Source organism: Ylistrum balloti, unplaced genomic scaffold (genome assembly GCF_031769215.1).
Source record: "Ylistrum balloti isolate Yb309-2 unplaced genomic scaffold, AGI_CSIRO_Ybal_v1 Utg369808, whole genome shotgun sequence".
Lineage (NCBI taxonomy): Eukaryota > Metazoa > Mollusca > Bivalvia > Pectinida > Pectinidae > Ylistrum > Ylistrum balloti.
In genome coordinates, this window is record NW_026781982.1 from 1,953,678 (window position 1) to 1,981,108 (window position 27,431).

The 27,431-nt window shown below is 36.2% G+C and overlaps 1 protein-coding gene across 1 annotated transcript in view; it reads right to left on the reverse strand.

Annotated features, from left to right (window-relative positions):
- The window catches only part of LOC132544711 (uncharacterized), a 121,992-nt gene that overhangs the window by 53,084 nt on the left and 41,477 nt on the right, over positions 1–27,431 (reverse strand). The window contains exons 3-5 of the mRNA XM_060208352.1: positions 6,187–6,427; positions 1,512–1,643; positions 1,040–1,165 (exon numbers count right to left, since the gene is read on the reverse strand). Coding sequence (XP_060064335.1) covers positions 1,040–1,165; positions 1,512–1,643; positions 6,187–6,427 — 499 coding nt within the window. The remainder of the gene's footprint in view (positions 1–1,039; positions 1,166–1,511; positions 1,644–6,186; positions 6,428–27,431) is intronic.

The window sequence follows — 27,431 nt, forward strand, 5'->3', positions numbered from 1 at the left end:
AATTCAACATGTATTCAAATTTAAAAGAAGTATCTTTTTCTTAAATTTGAAAAAAAATTCTTGCCTTTCCCATGAAATTCAGCACTGAAATTACTTTAAATGTCATCCATGCGCCCACAAGTTAGTAAAAGCAAAGTGAACCAATCAATCAGTATGCAGGAATCTCAAGTAGCTGACCTTCAATCACCAAGAGCTCAGCCTGCAGGGGCCCTAGACAATATCATTGATCTGAACAATCACCACACCATTCCTAGGCTGTGACTACTCGTAACTTTTTTTATATTCCTGGTTACCAATAAATGCACAGTCATTCATTGCAAACCAAGTGACAACAGAATCAATTATCATATTTCAGGAATTCACATTGTGGCTGATTATTGTCAATCAAAAATACTCTCATCTTAAAATCTCTTCTGATAGGAAACAGACTTTTTATTCATCCCAACGGCATTTTCAGTAATGATCTGTCATTCAATACCACCTTACTGCCAACACATTATGTTGTTAACTTTCCAATAGGTAGGTGTACAGAATCCTGATGATGTCTTGGAGACGTATCAATATGGCTGTCGGTGGCTCTAACACCACAATTATATGACCTGTGTAATGGGTAACTCTATAAATATCAGAACAGTCATGGCTCGTCTGAAGAGGATATAGTTTTTAACCCTAAAAACCAACACAGTTAATTACATCTTCAAATGACAAAGTACTCTAACAAAAATCTATCTATTCTTCCACGTCTTTGGTAACAATAAAGGGCAATAACTCTATTTTTGGTAATTTTCACCCCTACATATTCTGATAAAATTATGGAAATGTTTTTTTTTCCCCTTTTGCTTGTTTTTTGTTTTATTTTTCCCCTTTATAAGAAAAATTTGTTAAATTTTAACTTTTTTGTTTTTGTTTTTATTTTGTTTTTTGGAAGCACAATTTATTTCTGCTGAAATTCTGTTGGGACTAAGTATTTATTTAGAAGCTGGACAAGACAGAAAGACAGATAATTATAAAAAGAAAGATCAAATAATACAGATCTTACCTGTTGTACATGTCCCTGGCAAAAAAGACATCAGTGACCTGACCAGGTAGTACATAGCATACAGCAGAGATACGTGGTTGTAGATACTGACTGTGATAGACACCAGAATCATACTGACACCCAAACCTGTTTATAAATTTATGTTATACACCATTAACAATCGTCCAAATTGCATCCATTTTCAGTTTTAAAATAAAATATTGTGCATATTAAAACTCTTTTATAAAAAGAATGTTCTTGATTTAGAAAAAACGTTATTTTGAACAAAAAAAAAAAGGAAAATAAAAGGTGCATATTTTTTAATTTGTTTTTAAAGAATGCTTGTTTTTCTGAACTTCTAAAAGATCAGGATAATCAAACTGAAAAGTACCAAATGTTCAAACATCATTGGATATAGTTCAATTTTTACTTACAACTACAGCATACACAACACACTTTGTGAATCTCTAGAACCATAACTATCCATCCTTACCTCTAAACAGTGGCACCACCTCCCAGGCTGTGATAGGTCCTCCCCTCGAATACTGGCCTAGAATCATTTCCATGTAGCAGAGAGGGAAACCACAAACCATCACTAATATTAGGTAGGCCATGAAGAATACCCCTGTAGGTACAGAAATCAGTATATCTATTGAATTCACACTTATCTATATATACATCAGGTAGGACATGAAGAATACCCCTGTAGGTACAGAAATCAGTATATCTATTGAATTCACACTTATCTATATATACATCAGGTAGGACATGAAGAATACTCCTGTAGGTACAGAAATCAGTATATCTATTGAATTCTCTACACACTTATCTATATATACATCAGGTAGGACATGAAGAATACCCCTGTAGGTACAGAATTCTCTACAAATCTATATATATATCTATTGAACAGAAATCAGTATATCTACACACTTATCTATATATACATCAGGTAGGACATGAAGAATACCCCTGTAGGTACAGAAATCAGTATATCTATTGAATTCACACTTATCTATATATACATCAGGTAGGACATGAAGAATACCCCTGTAGGTACAGAAATCAGTATATCTATTGAATTCACACTTATCTATATATACATCAGGTAGGACATGAAGAATACCCCTGTAGGTACAGAAATCAGTATATCTATTGAATTCTCTACACACTTATCTATATATACATCAGGTAGGACATGAAGAATACCCCTGTAGGTACAGAAATCAGTATATCTATTGAATTCTCTACACACTTATCTATATATACATCAGGTAGGACATGAAGAATACCCCTGTAGGTACAGAAATCAGTATATCTATTGATTTCACACTTATCTATATATACATCAGGTAGGACATGAAGAATACCCCTGTAGGTACAGAAATCAGTATATCTATTGAATACACACTTATCTATATATACATCAGGTAGGACATATATATACAGAAATCAGTATATCTATTGAATTACACACTTATCTATATATACATCAGGTAGGACATGAAGAATACCCCTGTAGGTACAGAAATCAGTATATCTATTGAATTCTCTACACACTTATCTATATATACATCAGGTAGGACATGAAGAATACCCCTGTAGGTACAGAAATCAGTATATCTATTGAATTCACACTTATCTATATATACATCAGGTAGGACATGAAGAATACCCCTGTAGGTACAGAAATCAGTATATCTATTGAATTCACACTTATCTATATATATATACATGAAGAATACCCCTGTAGGTACAGAAATCAGTATATCTATTGAATTATCTACACACTTATCTATATATACATCAGGTAGGACATGAAGAATACCCCTGTAGGTACAGAAATCAGTATATCTATTGAATTCACACTTATCTATATATACATCAGGTAGGACATGAAGAATACCCCTGTAGGTACAGAAATCAGTATATCTATTGAATTCACACTTATCTATATATACATCAGGTAGGACATGAAGAATACCCCTGTAGGTACAGAAATCAGTATATCTATTGAATTCTCTACACACTTATCTATATATACATCAGGTAGGACATGAAGAATACCCCTGTAGGTACAGAAATCAGTATCTATATATCTATTGAATTCACACTTATCTATATATACATCAGGTAGGACATGAAGAATACCCCTGTAGGTACAGAAATCAGTATATCTATTGAATTCACACTTATCTATATATACATCAGGTAGGACATGAAGAATACCCCTGTAGGTACAGAAATCAGTATATCTATGAATTCACACTTATCTATATATACATCAGGTAGGACATGAAGAATACCCCTGTAGGTACAGAAATCAGTATATCTATTGAATTCACACTTATCTATATATACATCAGGTAGGACATGAAGAATACCCCTGTAGGTACAGAAATCAGTATATCTATTGAATTCACACTTATCTATATATACATCAGGTAGGACATGAAGAATACCCCTGTAGGTACAGAAATCAGTATATCTATTGAATTCACACTTATCTATATATACATCAGGTAGGACATGAAGAATACCCCTGTAGGTACAGAAATCAGTATATCTATTGAATTCACACTTATCTATATATACATCAGGTAGGACATGAAGAATACCCCTGTAGGTACAGAAATCAGTATATCTATTGAATTCACACTTATCTATATATACATCAGGTAGGACATGAAGAATACCCCTGTAGGTACAGAAATCAGTATATCTATTGAATTCTCTACACACTTATCTATATATACATCAGGTAGGACATGAAGAATACCCCTGTAGGTACAGAAATCAGTATATCTATATATTGAATTCACACTTATCTATATATACATCAAGGACATGAAGAATACCCCTGTAGGTACAGAAATCAGTATATCTATTGAATTCACACTTATCTATATATACATCAGGTAGGACATGAAGAATACCCCTGTAGGTACAGAAATCAGTATATCTATTGAATTCACACTTATCTATATATACATCAGGTAGGACATGAAGAATACCCCTGTAGGTACAGAAATCAGTATATCTATTGAATTCACACTTATCTATATATACATCAGGTAGGACATGAAGAATACCCCTGTAGGTACAGAAATCAGTATATCTATTGAATTCACACTTATCTATATATACATCAGGTAGGACATGAAGAATACCCCTGTAGGTACAGAAATCAGTATATCTATTGAATTCACACTTATCTATATATACATCAGGTAGGACATGAAGAATACCCCTGTAGGTACAGAAATCAGTATATCTATTGAATTCACACTTATCTATATATACATCAGGTAGGACATGAAGAATACCCCTGTAGGTACAGAAATCAGTATATCTATTGAATTCTCTACACACTTATCTATATATACATCAGGTAGGACATGAAGAATACCCCTGTAGGTACAGAAATCAGTATATCTATTGAATTCACACTTATCTATATATACATCAGGTAGGACATGAAGAATACCCCTGTAGGTACAGAAATCAGTATATCTATTGAATTCACACTTATCTATATATACATCAGGTAGGACATGAAGAATACCCCTGTAGGTACAGAAATCAGTATATCTATTGAATTCTCTACACACTTATCTATATATACATCAGGTAGGACATGAAGAATACCCCTGTAGGTACAGAAATCAGTATATCTATTGAATTCACACTTATCTATATATACATCAGGTAGGACATGAAGAATACCCCTGTAGGTACAGAAATCAGTATATCTATTGAATTCACACTTATCTATATATACATCAGGTAGGACATGAAGAATACCCCTGTAGGTACAGAAATCAGTATATCTATTGAATTCACACTTATCTATATATACATCAGGTAGGACATGAAGAATACCCCTGTAGGTACAGAAATCAGTATATCTATTGAATTCACACTTATCTATATATACATCAGGTAGGACATGAAGAATACCCCTGTAGGTACAGAAATCAGTATATCTATTGAATTCTACACACTACACACTTATCTATATATATCATAGGTAGGACATGAAGAATACCCCTGTAGGTACAGAAATCAGTATATCTATTGAATTCACACTTATCTATATATACATCAGGTAGGACATGAAGAATACCCCTGTAGGTACAGAAATCAGTATATCTATTGAATTCACACTTATCTATATATACATCAGGTAGGACATGAAGAATACCCCTGTAGGTACAGAAACAGTAATCTATCAGTATATCTATTGAATTCACACTTATCTATATATATACAGAAATCAGTATATCTATTGAATTCACACTTATCTATATATACATCAGGTAGGTCATGAAGAATACCCCTGTAGGTACAGAAATCAGTATATCTATTGAATTCTCTACACACTTATCTATATATACATCAGGTAGGTCATGAAGAATACCCCTGTAGGTACAGAAATCAGTATATCTATTGAATTCACACTTATCTATATATACATCAGGTAGGACATGAAGAATACCCCTGTAGGTACAGAAATCAGTATATCTATTGAATTCTCTACACACTTATCTATATATACATCAGGTAGGACATGAAGAATACCCCTGTAGGTACAGAAATCAGTATATCTATTGAATTCTCTACACACTTATCTATATATACATCAGGTAGGACATGAAGAATACCCCTGTAGGTACAGAAATCAGTATATCTATTGAATTGAACACACTTATCTATATATACATCAGGTAGGACATGAAGAATACCCCTGTAGGTACAGAAATCAGTATATCTATTGAATTCACTACACACTTATCTATATATACATCAGGTAGGACATGAAGAATACCCCTGTAGGTACAGAAATCAGTATATCTATTGAATTCACACTTATCTATATATACATCAGGTAGGTCATGAAGAATACCCCTGTAGGTACAGAAATCAGTATATCTATTGAATTCTCTACACACTTATCTATATATACATCAGGTAGGACATGAAGAATACCCCTGTAGGTACAGAAATCAGTATATCTATTGAATTCTCTACACACTTATCTATATATACATCAGGTAGGACATGAAGAATACCCCTGTAGGTACAGAAATCAGTATATCTCTAGGATGTTACACACTGACAAGATCTCACCATGTTTCCAGTAATTATCTGTACATCCTATGTCTTACCTCCACCATGTATTCTAGCCAGTTCTGGGAATTTGAGAACACCATGAAGTCCTGTCATAAACCCAGAACAGGCAAAGATATACTCGATCTGATTGCTCCATTGTGGAGTTGTCTCCCCTTGTGATGAACCTGATGTACAGGATCTTTCGTGAGTACAGGTCTCTTCTTCCTGTTCCATATTGCCTGCTGTGACAGAACTGGTATCATCATATTCTCCCTCTGATCCAACATAACTGTCCATCTGTAAAAGTAAGAACTCAGTTCAGATGCATAAAACACAGGTGTATAAACAAGAGGCCTGTTTAAAACACAAAGTGAACACAGGTATAACAGTGTAAAGTTTTGGTATAAAACATAAAAAGCAACTTGTACTTAGAGGTGTAAGTTTAAAACACAAAGTAAAAACTGATATCTAGGTGTAAAATATGGAAGTAAAAGTATAAATCTACAATCAAAATGTAAAAGTGAAGTTAAGGTGTAAAGGTGTGAAGTTAAGGTATAAAGGTATGAAGTTAAGGTATAAAGGTATGAAGTTATGGTATAAAGGTGTGAAGTTAAGGTATAAAGGTGTGAAGTTAAGGTGTAAATGTGTGAAGTTAAGGTATAAATGTGTGAAGTTAAGGTATAAAGGTATGAAGTTATGGTGTAGATGTGTGAAGTTAAGGTATAAAGGTGTGAAGTTAAGGTATAAAGGTATGAAGTTAAGGTATAAAGGTGTGAAGTTAAGGTATAAAGGTATGAAGTTAAGGTATAAATGTGTGAAGTTAAGGTATAAAGGTATGAAGGTGTGAAGTTAAGGTATAAAGGTATGAAGTTAAGGTATAAATGTGTGAAGTTAAGGTATGAAGGTATGAAGTTATGGTGTAAATGTGTAAAGTTAGGGTATAAAGGTATGAAGTTAAGGTGTAAAGGTGTGAAGTTAAGGTATAAAGGTATGAAGCTAAGGTGTAAAGGTATGAAGTTAAGGTATAAAGGTATGAAGTTGAGGTGTAAAGGTATGAAGTTAAGGTGTAAAGTATAAAGGTGTGAAGTTAAGGTATAAAGGTATGAAGTTATGTATAAAGGTATGAAGTTATGGTATAAAGCTATGAAGTTAAGGTATGAAGGTATGAAGTTGAAGTTGGTATAAAGGTATGAAGTTAAGGTATAAAGGTATGAAGTTAAGGTATAAAGGTATGAAGTTATGCTATGAAAGGTATAAAGGTATGAAGTTATGGTAAAGGTATAAAGGTGTGAAGGTTAAGGTATAAAGGTATGAAAATAAAGGTATGAAGTTATGGTATAAAGGTATGAAGTTATGGTATAAAGGTATGAAGTTAATGTATAAAGGTATGGTATAAAGGTGTATAAAGGTATGAAAGTATAAATGTATAAAGGTATGAAAAGGTAAATGTGTGAAGAAGTTAAGGTATAAAGGTGTGAAGTTAAGGTATAAAGGTATGAAGTTAAGGTATAAAGGTATGAAGTTATGGTGTAAATGTGTGAAGTTAAGGTATAAAGGTATGAAGTTAAGGTATAAAGGTATGAAGTTAAGATATAAAGGTGTGAAGTTAAGGTATAAAGGTGTGAAGTTGAGGTATAAAGGTATGAAGTTAAGGTGTAAATGTGTGAAGTTAAGGTATAAAGGTGTGAAGTTAAGGTATAAAGGTATGAAGTTAAGGTATAAAGGTGCGAAGTTAAGGTATAAAGGTATGAAGTTAAGGTATAAATGTGTGAAGTTAAGGTATAAAGGTGTGAAGTTAAGGTATAAAGGTATGAAGTTAAGGTATAGGTATGAGTTGAGTATAAGGTATGAAGTTATGGTGTAAATGTGTGAAGTTAAGGTATAAAGGTATGAAGTTAATGTATAAAGGTATGAAGTTAAGGTATAAAGGTGTGAAGTTAAGGTATAAAGGTATGAAGTTAAGGTATAAAGGTGTGAAGTTAAGGTATAAAGGTGTGAAGTTAAAGTGTAAAGGTATGAAGTTAAGGTATAAAGGTATGAAGTTATGGTGTAGATGTGTGAAGTTAAGGTATGAAGGTGGGGAGTTAAGGTGTAAAGGTATGAAGCTAAGGTGTAAAGGTATGAAGTTATGGTGTAAATGTGTGAAGTTAAGGTATAAAGGTATGAAGTTAAGGTATAAAGGTATGAAGTTAAGGTATAAAGGTATGAAGTTATGGTGTAAAGGTTTGAAGTTAAGGTATGAAGGTTGGGAGTTAAGGTATAAAGGTATGAAGTCAAGGTGTAAACGTGTGAAGTTATGGTGTATATGTGTGAAGTTAAGGTATAAAGGTGTGAAGCTAACCCTATCAATGGGTATGAAACAAAGATTTAAAAACAAAATGTTTAAATGTAAAATACAAACATAAAAATGTGCAGTTAGGTGTAACAAAACGATCAATGGCCAGCTGCAGCACTTTTGGACTCGATAAAATGAGTTAACACACCCACCACTGAAAGTAGTTACATCCCCAGAGGCTTTGCAAAATGCTTGCTGCTATAACAGTACACATGAATAAGTAAATTCTACTCTCAACCAACACTATCAAACTAACTACAACACTTCACATATATCACAACACTCAATTACAAAGGTCCCTCAATCCGAGGAAATGACCCCTCCAAACCTCTTCTAGCCCACCCTTACATTGTTCATTTTACTGCCTCTTTCTAACTCTACTTAAATACAAAATCACCTTCTAACATACTTCTGGTCAGGAATCAATTAAATGTATCTTTTTCAATAGTCCATTAGGTGTCCAAATTAACATCCTTCCCACAATCAAACCTCACACTTTATAGTGCACTGTTCTATACATCAGAATGTTAAAAAGATTCACAAACACTGTTAACATCTGTGTGGCTTTATTGAAATAAATGACTTCATTAACGAGGAAAGTCCACAGAGCAGCAAGAACCTAGTGTGATGACCTATAAATGGACACCAAAAATAAACTGAAGCACTTCTTTAACAACTAGCATCCAGTTCTTTGGATGGGACTTAAAATGGTGTCCCCATTTGAAAATGTACAACTCACATAATACAGATCCTCTGTGAAATGTCCTTGAAGAGATGGCATGTTACTGACAGCACAGAGGTCTGGTCAGCATATACTGGGTACATGATAACAAGGAGCATGACATTATCTCCTGCACCAAAATGTATATATATATAACTTCATATTACAATATCAGGTATTAACTCATTCTACCACTGTTGCTGATATCTTGATGTAGACGGTCTTTTACAGTTGATGTTTTATGAGTATGGTTTGGCATCATTCACAAATAAAATGATTCCAAAGTCAAATACACTTGTTGTATAATTTATTATGGGATATATTTTGTACAAAATTTCTGTTTTAAGTCTGTTTCCCGTTACATCAGTATTCTTCCACGTTTGAAACAAACAAACTAACCTACTCATTTTTCTATCTTTTCTCGTCAGCTGAAAGTCCATAAGAGTGGACGTTAAGACTTAAATAAATAAATAATTCAAAAGTATGGATCGCTTGGTATTCAATGCTATTTCAATGAAGATAGGTTAAGGTCACATCTTTTTCACAAACTTAAGTCTGGCTTAACCTCAGGAAGCTATCAGCCAAATATCAAGATTCTTTTAGTTAATCAGAATGAGTTGCTTAAATGTTTTAACGTATTTGACTTATGTAACCTTCAATGTGAGTCAAGGTCATTTTTTCACAAACATTGTCTAGCTTCATGTAAGGAACTTTACAACCAAACACCATGATTCTATGTCTATTGGTCAATAAAAAATGCTGTACAAAGGTTTTCACAATTTTTATCCTTGTGACCTTGAAGATGACTCAAGGTGATTTCTATTTTGCAAACTTTCTTCAGCTTATCCAAGCAACCTCCTAGGCAAATAGCATGATTCTCGGCTTTTTAGTTATTGAGAAGAAGTTGTTTAAAAGGTTTCAACAAATTTGACCCCCGGCCTTGAATATGGGTCAAGGACATTTCTTTTAGCAAAGCTTTTTGGGCTTCATCCAAGAAATGTTTGCACCTTTGGGCCAGATGAGCTAAACAATGATGAAAAGTGTTGTAGGTTCTAGTGTTAATTTGGAATAATTGATGTGAAGTATGACATTTTTGTAATACTATTCTGTTATAACATTTTATGTTTAGTCTATCAATTTCCAAATACAAATAGGATGTGTAATTAAAGGGAATATCAAACTGCCGAGCATTAAGATAAAGACAAAAATTGACTGCACACAACAAGAAACCGACAGCATTATACCATAACATGATTTTTTGGCGAGTCGTTGATTCATCATCTTTGTTACAGTTAATTATAGAGATAGTATTAAAGGACAGTCTAACCTCAGATTCTCTGGCTGAACAGGAACTGAAGGTAAATTATAAAAGAGATAATGTACCCTTTGTATTGAACTTTTATTTTATAATTACACCTAATTTTACCAAATCTTCAAAGGTCGACAAGAGAGCCAAATTATTCAACAATAATTACTGTCTGGCAATTCTAAAGTGGGACCAATCCACCAACTGCTGAGAATGGAATTAGGAATCCAAGATGGATGGTTTCCTGTTTCCCTGACTTTTTTTCCTCCAACCCCATGACTCAAAAAGAAATCAAAAAAACAAAAAAAAAAAAAAAGCAAAAAAAGAACATGAATAAAACAGAAAAAACAAGAGATCCCAGAGGGATCTTGGCGCCCACCATTTGAGGATCTGTTTTCAGTTCTTGAAGATTTTTGTTTGTTTGTTACAGGTGTTGTAAATGTTCATGAACTGGTCTTCATTGAATGTACTCAATGATGGCACAAGATATTTTTATTAAGCACCTATTAGCAAATATCATTTGAAAAAGATCCCAAAGTATTATTAGATAGCAGTCAGTTACAGGTGGATAATGGACAATATGTTTGTGCTGTATTACTGTTGACATCAAAGATGGTGGCCCACTTGATTTTAAATCAGTCCAAAAAAGGTACAATGCACAACTAGGGACCAAGGGAAACCAATATCTATGAAATATCAGAAGGATCCATCCAGTACTTCCTCAGATATAGCAGTAACAAGATTTTACTCTCAAAATCCAAGATGGCTGCCTGTCAGCCATCTTGATTTCAGATCAGTCCAAAAAGGTACCATGCACAACTAGGGACCAAGGGAAACCTGCATATGAAATTTGAGAAAGATCCATCCAGTACTTTTCCAGAAATAGCGGTAACAAGAATTGTTGACGGACAGATGGACACCTAGACGCCTGGACGGCCGGACGGAGGGACGGACCACGGACCACGGACCACGGACGCAGGGCGATTTGAATACCCCACCATCTGATGATGGTGGGCTAAAAAAAGAAAAATGAAAAAGAAAGTAAAGAAAACAGAAATTTTCTTGATTTCATTTCTGTCAAACACTTTGACAATCCAATAGAACACACAGAACAGAATTCCTGTTAAACCATCAAAATCCAAGAAACCTGAACGTGTTTTGATGAATCAAACAATTTGGGTAGAAACAGCAAGCAAGTAAAGTCATTACAGTAGTGACTTTCTTCCATTTTAACAGACAATTAAGGAGGTGTGTGCAAGTCAAGAATAAAATCATTGTGTAGATGTTTCACAGGACTGGACATGCTCCCCCCCCCCCAAACCTCGTCTGTAGCCATTGTTTCACAGGACTGGACATATCCCAACAGACAACAGAAATATCAGAAGCATTTCAAGAATTAAATAGAGGCAGCTCTAGGTGTTAAGGGTTAACTTCTTTCATTTATAAAGAAATAATTATTTTTCAATTGTCTTGTATTTCATTAAAACTTCATTCAATTTAATCATGTAACAATTTTAAAATCAGACAGTTAGTGTCAAAATATTACTCTATTGATAAAGTTTAAAGAGTTAAATGTATGTATTTGTTGTCCAGTATTACAAGGTTATTTCTCTGGGAACCCTGTGATAATTGAAATCCACGACTCACAAAATACACAACTCATGCATTATATATAGTAGATCACACAGGTACCTGAGAAGTAGTCACAGTCTACAGGTGAATACAGGCCAATTCCTGATTGTATAGACTATTATTTGTTGTCAGGAAGATACATCACAGGGAGTTTTGTTTTTCTGAATGTTAATCTAACCTCATGTAATAACCTGCTAAACACCAGAGCAGTCAACATTCACCAAGACTGCATGTAACTTATTCTATATAATTCACAAGTCCCTGTGGCATAATTCTACTGTTTATTTATACTGGCTGGCTTGCATATCACCTGGTCAGGCCCTTCTTTGCTAATTAAATGGACAATTTAGTGAAGTTTTATAAATATTTTTTCATGTCTTCTTACGAACTATACATGTCATTATATTGGTACAATATTATGCTTTCTATACACTTTTTAATTAATGGTAAGGAATTCTTAAACATACAACAAACATTTTGGAAATACAGGCGCTCTTTGACCTACAAGAGCACATGCAAACCCATCAAAATGTCAACAAAAATGGCTTCCAACCCAAAACGTGATTAAGTAAAACAAGTTATAGGGTCTAACACCAAATGGAAACAGTTAATGGATGCAGAAAAATGCTGAAATCACTGTTGGACAAGAATATGAGATGGAACATACATCATAAATTCAAGAAAGATTTATATGACCATGTCATCACCCTGTTCCTCCATCGTATGAATTGGTTTACAAGTAACTTTGTTACCACCAGAGGGCACATTACTCCTGCTTTAAGATAATTCTTGCTATGTTTGGCACAGGCTTTCCCAAAATCTTAACTGACCACACCGTACATTAGCAAATAATTTTCTGTACATTTTTTTTTACTAAATATTGTCCTTTAATGCTGAACAGTGGTAACACACTTGCCCTTTACCTAGACCAATAGGGTTCCATCATCACCACTTGCCCTTTACCTAGACCAATAGGGTTCTATCATCACCACTTGCCCTTTACCTAGACCAATAGGGTTCTATCATCACCACTTGCCCTTTACCTAGACCAATAGGGTTCCATCATCACCACTTGCCCTTTACCTAGACCAAAAGGGTACCATCACCACCACTTGCCCTTTACCTAGACCAATAGGGTTCTATCATCACCACTTGCCCTTTACCTAGACCAATAGGGTTCAATCATCACCACTTGCCCTTTACCTAGACCAATAGGGTTCCACTATCTAAGTGCTTATGAAAAGATATCACAACCATTTATTGGGTTTTCCCTAGGTACTCTGGAGTTTCCTTCCACAGTAAGACCACCACTTCTGTACAGGCCTAGAAGAGTAATCAATATAAGCTGATAGCTTGTTTTGTAACTCTTGTAAAATGAAGTTAATTTATTAAACCATCATACCATCGTACCCATTGACGAGGGAGAGCAAATTCTTTTCATGACCCAAGTATAAGTACAAGCCATTTATATCTATAATGATGTCAGGTAGAATTACCTTTATAACAGAAAGATCAATCCTACCTACTAAACACTCCTGTAAAAACAAAATCCAACATGACTACCAGGTGGCCATTTTGTAGCCCTGACCAGAATTTACATTAAACAATTAGATATGAACAGCTTATACATCACCAGCCCATCTCCAAAGTTCTTGATCTATATCTGTTAATTGATAGTATCTGTGTTAATATGACAAGCCCATATTTGGTAATAAGCCCTCCCTATCTATTGGTTACAGTAGAACAACCAACAGCTACATGGTCCTGTAACAAACCCACTCCTTTGTTTGGATTGTGTTCATATGTTGGTATTTTCTGGTGTACTTGACTGAGTAAGAAGCAATGTCTTGACCCTTGAACTTATTGCAGCTATAGGATAAACGCAGCAAAAAACTAGGGCAATAAGTGTGAAAGAATCCTTTACACAACAAGGAGCCTTAGGTAAACAAAACATCTTATTGCGGAGGAGGGCGAAAAACAAAGACATCTGGACAAAATTGAAATGCTAAGGGCAATAATTCTTTAAATATATCATTAAATCTCGATGCTGTTTATGAAAAATTTAACTACATATTCATTATAAAGCTTCAAAAGTTTCACAGAAATACAATAAAATACTAAGCCAGGAGATCTGTAGAGAACGTTAGTGCTGAAAATAAGTAAAGGCTACAACTCGTTCGAAAATCGTCAGAACACTTTTCTAGACAATTATACATTCATAGGGATAGATCAAATTCAAATCTGACAGAGCTCCGAGTCAGTTAGATTTTAAAACAGAAAAGGAACATGCCTCTTTCCATTGCCAATCCAATGCCAATTGCCTTCTACTGATAGAAAGAAACCCTGCAATAAATCAAACTGAACACTGAGTGATATATAAATAGGCTTCTCAATCACTTCAATATGATGATTATAATATTAATATATCAAAAGTGTCTGGCACTTTCACTCTTAAGACTTCTATAGATATCAAACCTACTCACACAACTTCCACGGCAGATCATAGACATTTAATGAAATCTTACAAATTGAGGGACATGGTGAACTGCTTTCACTGATGAACAATGAAAGTGATAAATGTTCCAAAAAATGACTTTCTTGGACACAAAATTTTAACAAAGGGCAATCATTTGGTAATTAAGGGGTTGCAGGCTATGGATTTGGTACAAAGAACATTGTCTTAGTAAGATCAATGTATACACTAAGTTTCATGAGCCTTGCTTAACTTTGGGCAAAGTTATACTCCAGACATTTCGGGGAGCATAAAAAGCAATGGTTCACTAAAAAATAATATAAATATTAATGGGCCTACCACTATATTGATAACAGATCTATCAGGCATGAACTTATTCTGGTATAAACATGGGTGGACTTACCACTATATTGATACCAGATCTATCAGGCATGGACTTATTCTGGTATATAAGGGGGCTTACCACTATACAGATACCAGATCTATCAAGCATGGACTTATTCTGGTATAAATATGGGGGGGGGGGGGGGCTTACCACTATACAGATACCAGATCTATCAGGCATGGACTTATTCTGGTATAAACATGGGTGGGCTTACCACTATACAGATACCAGATCTATCAAGCATGGACTTATTCTGGTATAAATATGGGGGGGGGGAGCTTACCACTATGTTGATACCAGTATTATCAGACATGGACTTATTCTGGTATAAATATGGGTGGACTTACCACTATATTGATACCATATCTATCAGGCATGGACTTATTCTGGTATAAACATGGGTGGGCTTACCACTATATTGATACCAGTATTATCAGACATGGACTTATTCTGGTATATATATATGGGTGGACTTACCACTATATTGATACCATATCTATCAGGCATGGACTTAATCTGGTATAAACATGGGGTGGCTTACCATTATATTGATACCAGATCTATCAGGCATGGACTTATTCTGGTATAAATATGGGTGGGCTTACCACTATACAGATACCAGATCTATCAAGCATGGACTTATTCTGGTATAAATATGGGGGGGGCTTACCACTATACAGATACCAGATCTATCAGGCATGGACTTATTCTGGTATAAAATGGATGGGCTTACAACTATATTGATACCAGATCTATCAGGCATGGACTTATTCTGGTATATAAGGGGGCTTACCACTATACAGATACCAGTACCATCAGGCATGGACTTATTCTGGTATATATATGTGTGGGGTTACCATTATATTGATACCAGATCTATCAGGCATGGACTTATTCTGGTATAAATATGGGTGGGCTTACATTATACTGATACCAGTACCATCAGGCATGGACTTATTCTGGTATAAATATGGGTGGGCTTACATTATACTGATACCAGTACTATCAGACATGGGCTTATTCTGGTATAAGTATGGTACTGTCAGTTTGCTGATTCTCAAGCGATATAATTCATACTTAATGTGACGTGATGCAAAATGTTCTTGTAATCAACAAAAATTAGGCAAAATTTGATTAATATGTTGAACATTCTAAACATTCTAATTAATTACTTATCCTACAGCACTAATTAAACCTGTTTCAGTGAGGTTCGCTTCAGACTCCATCATCCAAATAACTACATCAACATCACAACTGCATGTGGTCCACCATTAGCAATGTGGTATGTAAAAAAGATTTAAATTAAATGCTTTATTAAAAGAGAGAATTCAGCTGCATCAAATAAATTATAAATATACCGTATTTTACCACAAATGAGCACCTTCCCCTTGTGAAAAAAATCTGTAAACTACGATGTGGTGTACAGTGTCAGATTAGACAGGTAAAATCTGTAAAGTACAATGTGGTGTACACAGTGTCAGATTAGACAGGTAAATCTGTAAAGTTCAATGTGGTGTACACAGTGTCAGGTCAGACAGGTAAATCTGTAAAGTGCAATGCGGTGTACACAGTGTCAGATCAGACAGGTAAATCTGTAAAGTACAATGCGGTGTACACAGTGTCAGACAGGTAAATCTGTAAAGTACAATGTGGTGTACACAGTGTCAGACAGGTAAATCTGTAAAGTACAATGTGGTGTACACAGTGTCAGACAGGTAAATCTGTAAAGTTCAATGTGGTGTACACAGTGTCAGGTCAGACAGGTAAATCTGTAAAGTACAATGTGGTGTACACAGTGTCAGACAGGTAAATCTGTAAAGTACAATGTGGTGTACACAGTGTCAGACAGGTAAATCTGTAAAGTACAATGTGGTGTACACAGTGTCAGACAGACAGGTAAATCTGTAAAGTACAATGTGTGGTGTACACAGTGTCAGACAGGTAAATCTGTAAAGTACAATGTGGTGTACACAGTGTCAGGTCAGACAGGTAAATCTGTAAAGTACAATGTGGTGTACACAGTCAGACAGGTAAATCTGTAAAGTACAATACACAGTGTGTAACAGTAAATCAATGTGGTGTACACAGTGTCAGGTCAGACAGGTAAATCTGTAAAGTGCAATGCGGTGTACACAGTGTCAGATCAGACAGGTAAATCTGTAAAGTACAATGTGGTGTACACAGTGTCAGGTCAGACAGGTAAATCTGTAAAGTGCAATGCGGTGTACACAGTGTCAGACAGGTAAATCTGAAAATATGAAAAGTACAATGTGGTGTACACAGTGTCAGACAGGTAAATCTGTAAAGTACAATGTGGTGTACACACAGTGTCAGACAGGTAAATCTGTAAAGTACAATGTGGTGTACACAGTCAGACAGGTAAATCTGTAAAGTACAATGTGGTGTACACAGTGTCAGACAGGTAAATCTGTAAAGTACAATGTGGTGTACACAGTGTCAGATCAGACAGGTAAATCTGTAAAGTACAATGTGGTGTACACAGTGTCAGACAGGTAAATCTGTAAAGTACAATGTGGTGTACACAGTGTCAGATCAGACAGGTAAATCTGTAAAGTACAATGTGGTGTACACAGTGTCAGATCAGACAGGTAAATCTGTAAAGTACAATGTGGTGTACACAGGTAAATCTGTAAAGTACAATGTGGTGTACACAGTGTCAGACAGGTAAATCTGTAAAGTACAATGTGTGGTGTACACAGTGTCAGACAGGTAAATCTGTAAAGTACAATGTGGTGTACACAGTGTCAGGTCAGACAGGTAAATCTGTAAAGTACAATGTGTGGTGTACACAGTGTCAGACAGGTAAATCTGTAAAGTACAATGTGGTGTACACAGTGTCAGATCAGACAGGTAAATCTGTAAAGTACAAAGTGTCAGACAGGTAAATCTGTAAAGTACAATGTGGTGTACACAGTGTCAGGTCAGACAGGTAAATCTGTAAAGTACAATGTGGTGTACACAGTGTCAGACAGGTAAATCTGTAAAGTACAATGTGGTGTACACAGTGTCAGATCAGACAGGTAAATCTGTAAAGTACAATGTGGTGTACACAGTGTCAGACAGGTAAATCTGTAAAGTACAATGTGGTGTACACAGTGTCAGATCAGACAGGTAAATCTGTAAAGTACAATGTGGTGTACACAGTGTCAGACAGGTAAATCTGTAAAGTACAATGTGGTGTACACAGTGTCAGGTAAATCAGACAGGTAAATAAAGTACAATGTGGTGTACACAGTGTCAGACAGGTAAATCTGTAAAGTACAATGTGGTGTACACAGTGTCAGACAGACAGGTAAATCTGTAAAGTGCATCTGTAAAGTACAGTGTCAGATTAGACAGGTAAATCTGTAAAGTACAATGTGGTGTACACAGTGTCAGATCAGACAGGTAAATCTGTAAAGTACAATGTGGTGTACACAGTGTCAGATCAGACAGGTAAATCTGTAAAGTACAATGTGGTGTACACAGTGTCAGATCAGACAGGTAAATCTGTAAAGTACAATGTGGTGTACACAGTGTCAGAATCAGACAGGTAAATCTGTAAAGTACAATGTGGTGTACACAGTGTCAGATCAGACAGGTAAATCTGTAAAGTACAATGTGGTGTACACAGTGTCAGATCAGACAGGTAAATCTGTAAAGTACAATGTGGTGTACACAGTGTCAGACAGGTAAATCTGTAAAGTACAATGTGGTGTACACAGTGTCAGATCAGACAGGTAAATCTGTAAAGTACAATGTGGTGTACACAGTGTCAGATCAGACAGGTAAATCTGTAAAGTACAATGTGTGGTGTACACAGTGTCAGACAGGTAAATCTGTAAAGTGCAATGTGGTGTACACAGTGTCAGATCAGACAGGTAAATCTGTAAAGTACAATGTGGTGTACACAGTGTCAGATTAGACAGGTAAATCTGTAAAGTACAATGTGGTGTACACAGTGTCAGACAGGTAAATCTGTAAAGTACAATGTGGTGTACACAGTGTCAGGTCAGACAGGTAAATCTGTAAAGTACAATGTGGTGTACACAGTGTCAGATCAGACAGGTAAATCTGTAAAGTACAATGTGTGGTGTACACAGTGTCAGACAGGTAAATCTGTAAAGTGCAATGTGGTGTACACAGTGTCAGATCAGACAGGTAAATCTGTAAAGTACAATGTGGTGTACACAGTGTCAGATTAGACAGGTAAATCTGTAAAGTACAATGTGGTGTACACAGTGTCAGACAGGTAAATCTGTAAAGTACAATGTGGTGTACACAGTGTCAGACAGGTAAATCTGGTAAATCTGTAAAGTACAATGTGGTGTACACAGTGTCAGATTAGACAGGTAAATCTGTAAAGTACAATGTGGTGTACACAGTGCAATGTGTGGTGTACACAGTGTCAGACAGGTAAATCTGTAAAGTACAATGTGGTGTACACAGTGTCAGACAGGTAAATCTGTAAAGTGCAATGTGGTGTACACACACAGGTAAATCTGTAAAGTACAATGTGGTGTACACAGTGTCAGACAGGTAAATCTGTAAAGTACAATGTGGTGTACACAGTGTCAGACAGGTAAATCTGTAAAGTACAATGTGGTGTACACAGTGTCAGATCAGACAGGTAAATCTGTAAAGTACAATGTGGTGTACACAGTGTCAGACAGGTAAATCTGTAAAGTACAATGTGGTGTACACAGTGTCAGATCAGACAGGTAAATCTGTAAAGTGCAATGTGGTGTACACAGTGTCAGACAGGTAAATCTGTAAAGTACAATGTGGTGTACACAGTGTCAGATCAGACAGGTAAATCTGTAAAGTACAATGTGGTGTACACAGTGTCAGACAGGTAAATCTGTAAAGTACAATGTGGTGTACACAGTGTCAGACAGGTAAATCTGTAAAGTACAATGTGTGGTGTACACAGTGTCAGACAGGTAAATCTGTAAAGTACAATGTGGTGTACACAGTGTCAGGTCAGACAGGTAAATCTGTAAAGTACAATGTGGTGTACACAGTGTCAGACAGGTAAATCTGTAAAGTACAATGTGGTGTACACAGTGTCAGACAGGTAAATCTGTAAAGTACAATGTGGTGTACACAGTGTCAGACAGGTAAATCTGTAAAGTACAATGTGGTGTACACAGTGTCAGACAGGTAAATCTGTAAAGTACAATGTGGTGTACACAGTGTCAGGTCAGACAGGTAAATCTGTAAAGTACAATGTGGTGTACACAGTGTCAGGTCAGACAGGTAAATCTGTAAAGTGCAATGTGGTGTACACAGTGTCAGACAGGTAAATCTGTAAAGTGCAATGTGGTGTACACAGTGTCAGACAGGTAAATCTGTAAAGTACAATGTGGTGTACACAGTGTCAGGTCAGACAGGTAAATCTGTAAAGTGCAATGTGGTGTACACAGTGTCAGGTCAGACAGGTAAATCTGTAAAGTACAATGTGGTGTACACAGTGTCAGACAGGTAAATCTGTAAAGTACAATGTGGTGTACACAGTGTCAGACAGGTAAATCTGTAAAGTGCAATGTGGTGTACACAGTGTCAGACAGGTAAATCTGTAAAGTACAATGTGGTGTACACAGTGTCAGACAGGTAAATCTGTAAAGTACATTGTGGTGTACACAGTATCAGATTAGACACGTTGTGCTGTATATGTATTAAGTGATAAATTACACAGTGATAACACTACCGTGACATAACAATCAAATAAAAAAATCTCTTTTTGCAGCAGCGAAATTTAACAGGTGATATTTTCCCATTTCTTATGAGCATGAATCATGTGATCCTGTGAGTCTAACATTTGTGTAAATATATATATATTTGTTGGTTTGATCCACTTAAAGACTTGTATCATTTCATGTTACTCGAGTTTGGTCACTAAATTCAATGTAAAACAATCATTCCAATGAAATCCTTTATCCATATTAGTATAGGTGTCAAATCTGTCCATTTGTTTTGTTCTACAGTAGACCAGTAAAAAAAATCTCTCCTTCTACAGAACATTACCAATGTCATGATCTTTCATCTCACCACAACACAGAATTGTAAGAACATCCGGATTTAAAGGTCAGAGGTCAGTGTGTAGGTCAAAACCTCATTCCAGACTTTGTCAGAATCTGGAAACATTATCTTAAAACCCAGACAGCTCATGTCAAACAAACACCAATAAATACTACCACGACAAAAATGATCTATGATAAAAGTCTCTGGAAAACGACCAACCAATCATCATCCAGCCTCCTTCCTCTCCGTACACGACATATATATCTAGAACAAAAATCCATGACTTTGTCTGAGGCGGCCAAATATTGGCAAATAGCTGATAATGGACATGCTAGGGTAACCAAGCCTGCTAATGGAGAAGTATAATGATGAGCTATCTGTCATAACCCCGATCATAAACTCACATCCTAATCAATAGTTTCACACTTCCCTTTTCTTCCACTTATATTCCCATTAATTTCCTCTTTGTTTTAATGTTTCTACCAAGCAGAAAGACATTAAAGCTCCGTAACTTAAACAGTTATAACTAGGACTAAAACACAAAGTAGGTTTACTGTGATGCTATAGGTAATTGAGTACACTTTGAAATAGGCACAAAATATGTATTGGTTTAAATATCGAAGCTCATACAAAATGTCTGCCATATGAATCAGTTTTCACAGGTTTCTCTGATGTACTGTAGTGACTAAGCTGCTTTTACATATAATGATATGAACAGTCATATAAATATAAGTCAGATTACACAGGCTTCACAAATATACTTTCATTAATCAAACTGACTCGCAATGCTTCAAGTACAAATAGTAAGCACTGAGAGGTATCATAGAATTACGAAATAAAGAAATTTAATCCAACCTTTAAAATCCTGCATCACCTGAAATCCAAAATGTCATTCTGATCCATAACATTTCATTGTTGATTTAAAGATTTCAATTTTGCATCCATAAGGCAGTATTTGGACTCCATTCCTACGATTCATATCTATACCGGTACACATTCATACCACACTCAATCCATGAATGAAATTTCAGTCGAAATCTGGTCAGAACACAGATAATATATTTGCTTTGATTCAATTTCGTCCTTGTTCAAGACTTTCACGTAAAAATCAAGTGAAAAAAAAAAAAAAATAAACCAAAATTATAGCACTTATCACAGCCACAACTGAATAAAAATCTTAACTTGTGTCTGTAACAACTTGGTAGTCACTGTGTATACAGAAACATCCTGGAATGTGTTGTAGACTACCTGAGGTACGATGGTTATCACTACAGGTGCATCAGATACATGTACAGAAGACATGTCGCATTCTTGTATCCTGCTCATAAAATGTGATGGTGAACCTGATATTTGCATCTCCAAGCCACATTATTGCAGGCTTTACACAACCATTTTCTTCTAATGGGACTATCAACCTGCCACCTGCACTCAGAATGTATTTATTGTAATATCTGCATCCAAAACTTTACAGCTTCTCCCCTCCACTTTCCTCACTCATAATCCCAATCAACGTCATGCATTTTTATTCTGAGTTTAGTTTTCTGACTCCTGATATCATCAGTCTGATCATCCCACATGTACCCCTCCACCCACCAGAAAATAGTCCTCTCTTCTTTTTCTTAACTGTCCCGGATTGACCTCTGTTTTAATGAATTCCCTTTGCTATTATCTATAACCTAATTCTCTCTCCCAAATCACAACTATCCTTCACAAATCTCTGCATTCTTCAATTCATCTATTTAAGATCCACCTTGTGGCTCAGAGATTGCATAAGGTATCAAAAAAACATATGCACATAGTCAACTACTGTGAAAGCCTTTAGAAGAAACTGATAAGAAATCCTACAGAAGTCACTTATGTGGGTATCTTTGGAGGCAACTTATATGGGAGTCTATGGAGGCAACATATGACAGAATCTTTGGAGGCAACAAATTGTGGGAATCTTTGGAGGCAAAAAAATGTGGGAATGTTTGCTGGCAACTAATGTGGGAATCTTTGGAGGCAACTAATGTGGGAATCTTTGGAGGCAACTAACGTGGGAGCCTTTGGAAGCAACTTATATGGGAATCTTTGGAGGCAACTAATATGGGAATCTTTGGAGGCAACTAATGTGGGAGCCTTTGGAGGCAACTAATATGGGAATCTTTGGAGGCAACTAATATGGGAATCTTTGGAGGCAACTTATGACAGAATCTTTGGTGGCAACTAATATGGGAATCTTTGGAGGCAAAAAAATGTGTGAATTTTTGCTGGCAACTAATGTGGCAATCTTTTGAGGCAACTTATGATGGAATCTTTGGTGGCAACTAATATGGGAGCCTTTGGAGGCAAAAAAATGTGTGAATTTTTGCTGGAAACTAATATGGGAATCTTTGGAGGCAACTTATGACGGAATCTTTGGTGGCAACTAATATGGGAATCTGTGGAGGCAACTTATGATGAAATCTTTGGAGGCAACAAAATGTGGGAATTTTTGCAGGCAACTCATATGGGAATCTTTGGAGGCAACTAATGTGGGAAACTTTGGAGGCAAATTATGACGGAATCTTTGGAGGCAACTTATGACGGAATCTTTAAGGTCAACTAATATGGAAACCTTCAGAATTAACTAATTTAGGAACCTATGGAGACAACTTTTGAAAGAAGAAACTAACATTGGAACATTTAGAAGTTAGGAATTTGAGAAGCATCAAAGGCAACTGATGTCGGAACCTTCAAGGGCAACTAATATGGGAACTGCTAATGGTAACTAATGTCGGAACCTTCAAGGGCAATTAATATGGAACTGCTAAGGGCAACTAATGTCGGAACCTTCAAGGGCAATTAATATGGAACTGCTAATGGTAACTAATGTCGGAACCTTCAAGGGCAATCAATATGGGAACTGCTAATGGCAACTAATGTCGGAACCTTCAAGGGCAATTAATATGGGAATTGCTAAGGGCAACTAATGTTGGAACCTTCAAGGGCAACTAATATGGGAACTGCTAATGGTAACTAATGTCGGAACCTTCAAGGGCAATTAATATGGGAACTGCTAAGGGCAACTAATGTTGGAACCTTCAAGGGCAATCAATATGGGAACTGCTAAGGGCAACTAATGTTGGAACCTTCAAGGGCAATTAATATGGAACTGCTAAGGGCAACTAATGTTGGAACCTTCAAGGGCAATCAATATGGGAACTGCTAAGGGCAACTAATGTTGGAACCTTCAAGGGCAACTGATATGGGAACTGCTAATGGCAACTAATGTCGGAACCTTCAAGGGCAATCAATATTGGAACTGCTAAGGGCAACTAATGTTGGAACCTTCAAGGGCAACGAATATGTTAACTGCTATGGGCATATAATTAGGGAACCCTATGAGTCAACTAATGTGAGATCCCTTTGAGCCATCTAATGCAGGAACCCTCTGAGGCAACTATTGAGAAATTGCTGAATTGATTTTCTTGTGCTCACAGCCAAACTATCAAAACATGGGATCTGTTTTGTCTATATATCCTAATTACTTCTATTTCTTTCCTGATGTGTTTCATATTGCCAATACTTCCATGCTAGTAACACAGTAAATGGGTTCTGTCTATTATACACCTTTCAGGCTGTTGCCTGTATAAAGTAACCTAGCCTTATGTGTTTTGTCACTTTGTCCAAATTATTATATCTCAGTGTGATGGTAATATACAATACCCTCAACTGACCTCTGACCTGGGTTCAAAATTCAAAGCAAACTCAAAGGAATCCCTTAGATCAAATTTGCAACTATAGTCTCCTCCATTTCCATTCATCCTCGACATCAATCCAATACACTATATATGTAGACTTTCTTGTTCATTAAAACTAATTAACAACCATGCATTTTGAAATATTACCAAACCGTTGCAACCTGTTCCTTCATTCAGCAACTGTATTTTAATAAAGGATGTTTCCATATCCTTAACTGCATTACTTAGCATCCCCCTATTCATAATGATGTTCTCACCATCTTGCATAATTGTTCATAACCTAACTTTGACAAATAAAGTGCCGTATTTATTCTTAAAACGGCCCGGGAGCGTGCAATTTTCCAAGGAAGGGGCATTTAATAGAACGCAAAGCGTTGTTAGGTGTAATATATACAGAATCTATAGACATCATTGTCATAGAGAATGCTTCAAACTTTGTTAAACATTGTTGTCATTTGTACTCATGATGACCTATACTTGTGTATCAAATGACAATTAGACCCAGCATCAAATTCTATCAAGAGACGTTTATATGCCATTAAAATACTATCAATCTCTAGCCATTATGATCCCAACTCATCATTACACCATCACCAGGTCGGAAACCAGAAAAAGTTATGACATTTTCGTTAAAGTTATTGCATATGAGCAAGAAAAGGGAAAACATGCTGTGACTAAAGTGTTCCGTGTAGACAGAAAATGAATGCCGGACTGGTGTCATAACAAAGATAAATTCCTAAATCTTGCTAAAACTTCTAAGTGTTGTAAAGGAAGTGGAAAGCCTGTCCGATATGAAGATATCAATAAAAACTAGATGAAATGGCTGACTGACAGACAAGCCGGTTTCCGGTGACTGGGAAAGCTTTACACTTCAAGGCCTTATGTGTACATAAGACAAACAGAAGCCAGTCACTGAAAACTTCTTCTGGGTGATTTACAAAGTTAAAAAAAAAAGACACAACATTTCATTTAGGCAATCTACCCACAATGCACAACATGCTGTTTCCCTGATTGACTATCACATTGACAGTTTTTAAAATTTTGTATTCCTGACACAGCGGCTGTGACAGGTTTATTGAGAATATGGACGACACACCTGTGTGGTTCATCATGCCAGGTCAATCAACTAAGCATTACAGGAGGACAAAGAAGTCTGTGTTTATAGTACAGGGCATGACAAACAAAAATTACAGTGACACTAGCAGCTTATGCTGACCGCACAAAAATGGAATTCATTCCCTACCCAAATGCAACATCCCAAGCAGTATTGTAGTAAACATGTGCAGGGCAGGAGCAAGGTCATCGGCAAATAAAGACAGTATAAAGTTTTGGTTGACAAAAATTTGCGATGTTAATAACACAGACAGGCATCTGCTGGAGTTGGACTCGTTCCAGGGCCATTTGATAGAGAATGTTAAAAAGTTAGCATGCCAAAAGTACAACAGTGACGTCTGTCAGGAAGTTGTACATGTTAGTTCCAGTCAGCTGATGTTTCCTGGAACAAACCTTTTAAAGACAAGATTGGAGAGCTGTATGACCAGTATTGTTTTAATGTTTCTGTGGCGCCATCAGCTTACTACTGACATCTGTGTACCATCAGCTTACTACTGACAGTACATCTGTGTACCATCAGCTTACTATGAACATCTGTGTATCATCAGCTTACTACTGACAGTACATCTGTGTACCATCAGCTTACTACTGACATCTGTGTACCATCAGCTTACTACAGACAGTACATCTGTGTACCATCAGCTTACTACTGACATCTGTGTACCATCAGCTTACCTCTGACAGTACATCTGTGTACCATCAGCTTACTATGAACATCTGTGTATCATCAGCTTACTACTGACAGTACATCTGTGTACCATCAGCTTACTACTGACAGTACATCTGTGTATCATCAGCTTACTACTGACATCTGTGTACCATCAACTTACTACTGACATCTGTGTACCATCAGCTTACTTCAGACAGTACATCTGTGTACCATCAGCTTACTACTGACATCTGTGTACCATCAGCTTACTACAGACAGTACATCTGTGTACCATCAGCTTACTACTGACATCTGTGTTCCATCAGCTTACTACTGACATCTGTGTACCATCAGCTTACTACTGACATCTGTGTACCATCAGCTTACTACTGACAGTACATTTGTGTACCATCAGCTTACTACTGACAGTACATCTGTGTACCATCAGCTTACTACTGACAGTACATTTGTGTACCATCAGCTTACTACTGACATCTGTGTACCATCAGCTTACTACTGACAGTACATCTGTGTACCATCAGCTTACTACTGACAGTACATCTGTGTACTATCAGCTTACTACAGACAGTACATCTGTGTATCATCAGCTTACTACTGACATCTGTGTACCATCAGCTTACAACTGACAGTACATCTGTGAATCATCAGCTTACTACTGACATCTGTGTACCATCAGCTTACAACTGACAGTACATCTGTGTACCATCAACTTACTACTGACATCTGTGTACCATCAGCTTACTACTGACAGTACATCTGTGTACCATCAGCTTACTACTGACAGTAAATCTGTGTACCATCAGCTTACTACTGACAGTACATCTGTGTTCCATCAGCTTACTATGAACATCTGTGTATCATCAGCTTACTACAGACAGTACATCTGTGTTCCATCAGCTTACTACTGACATCTGTGTACC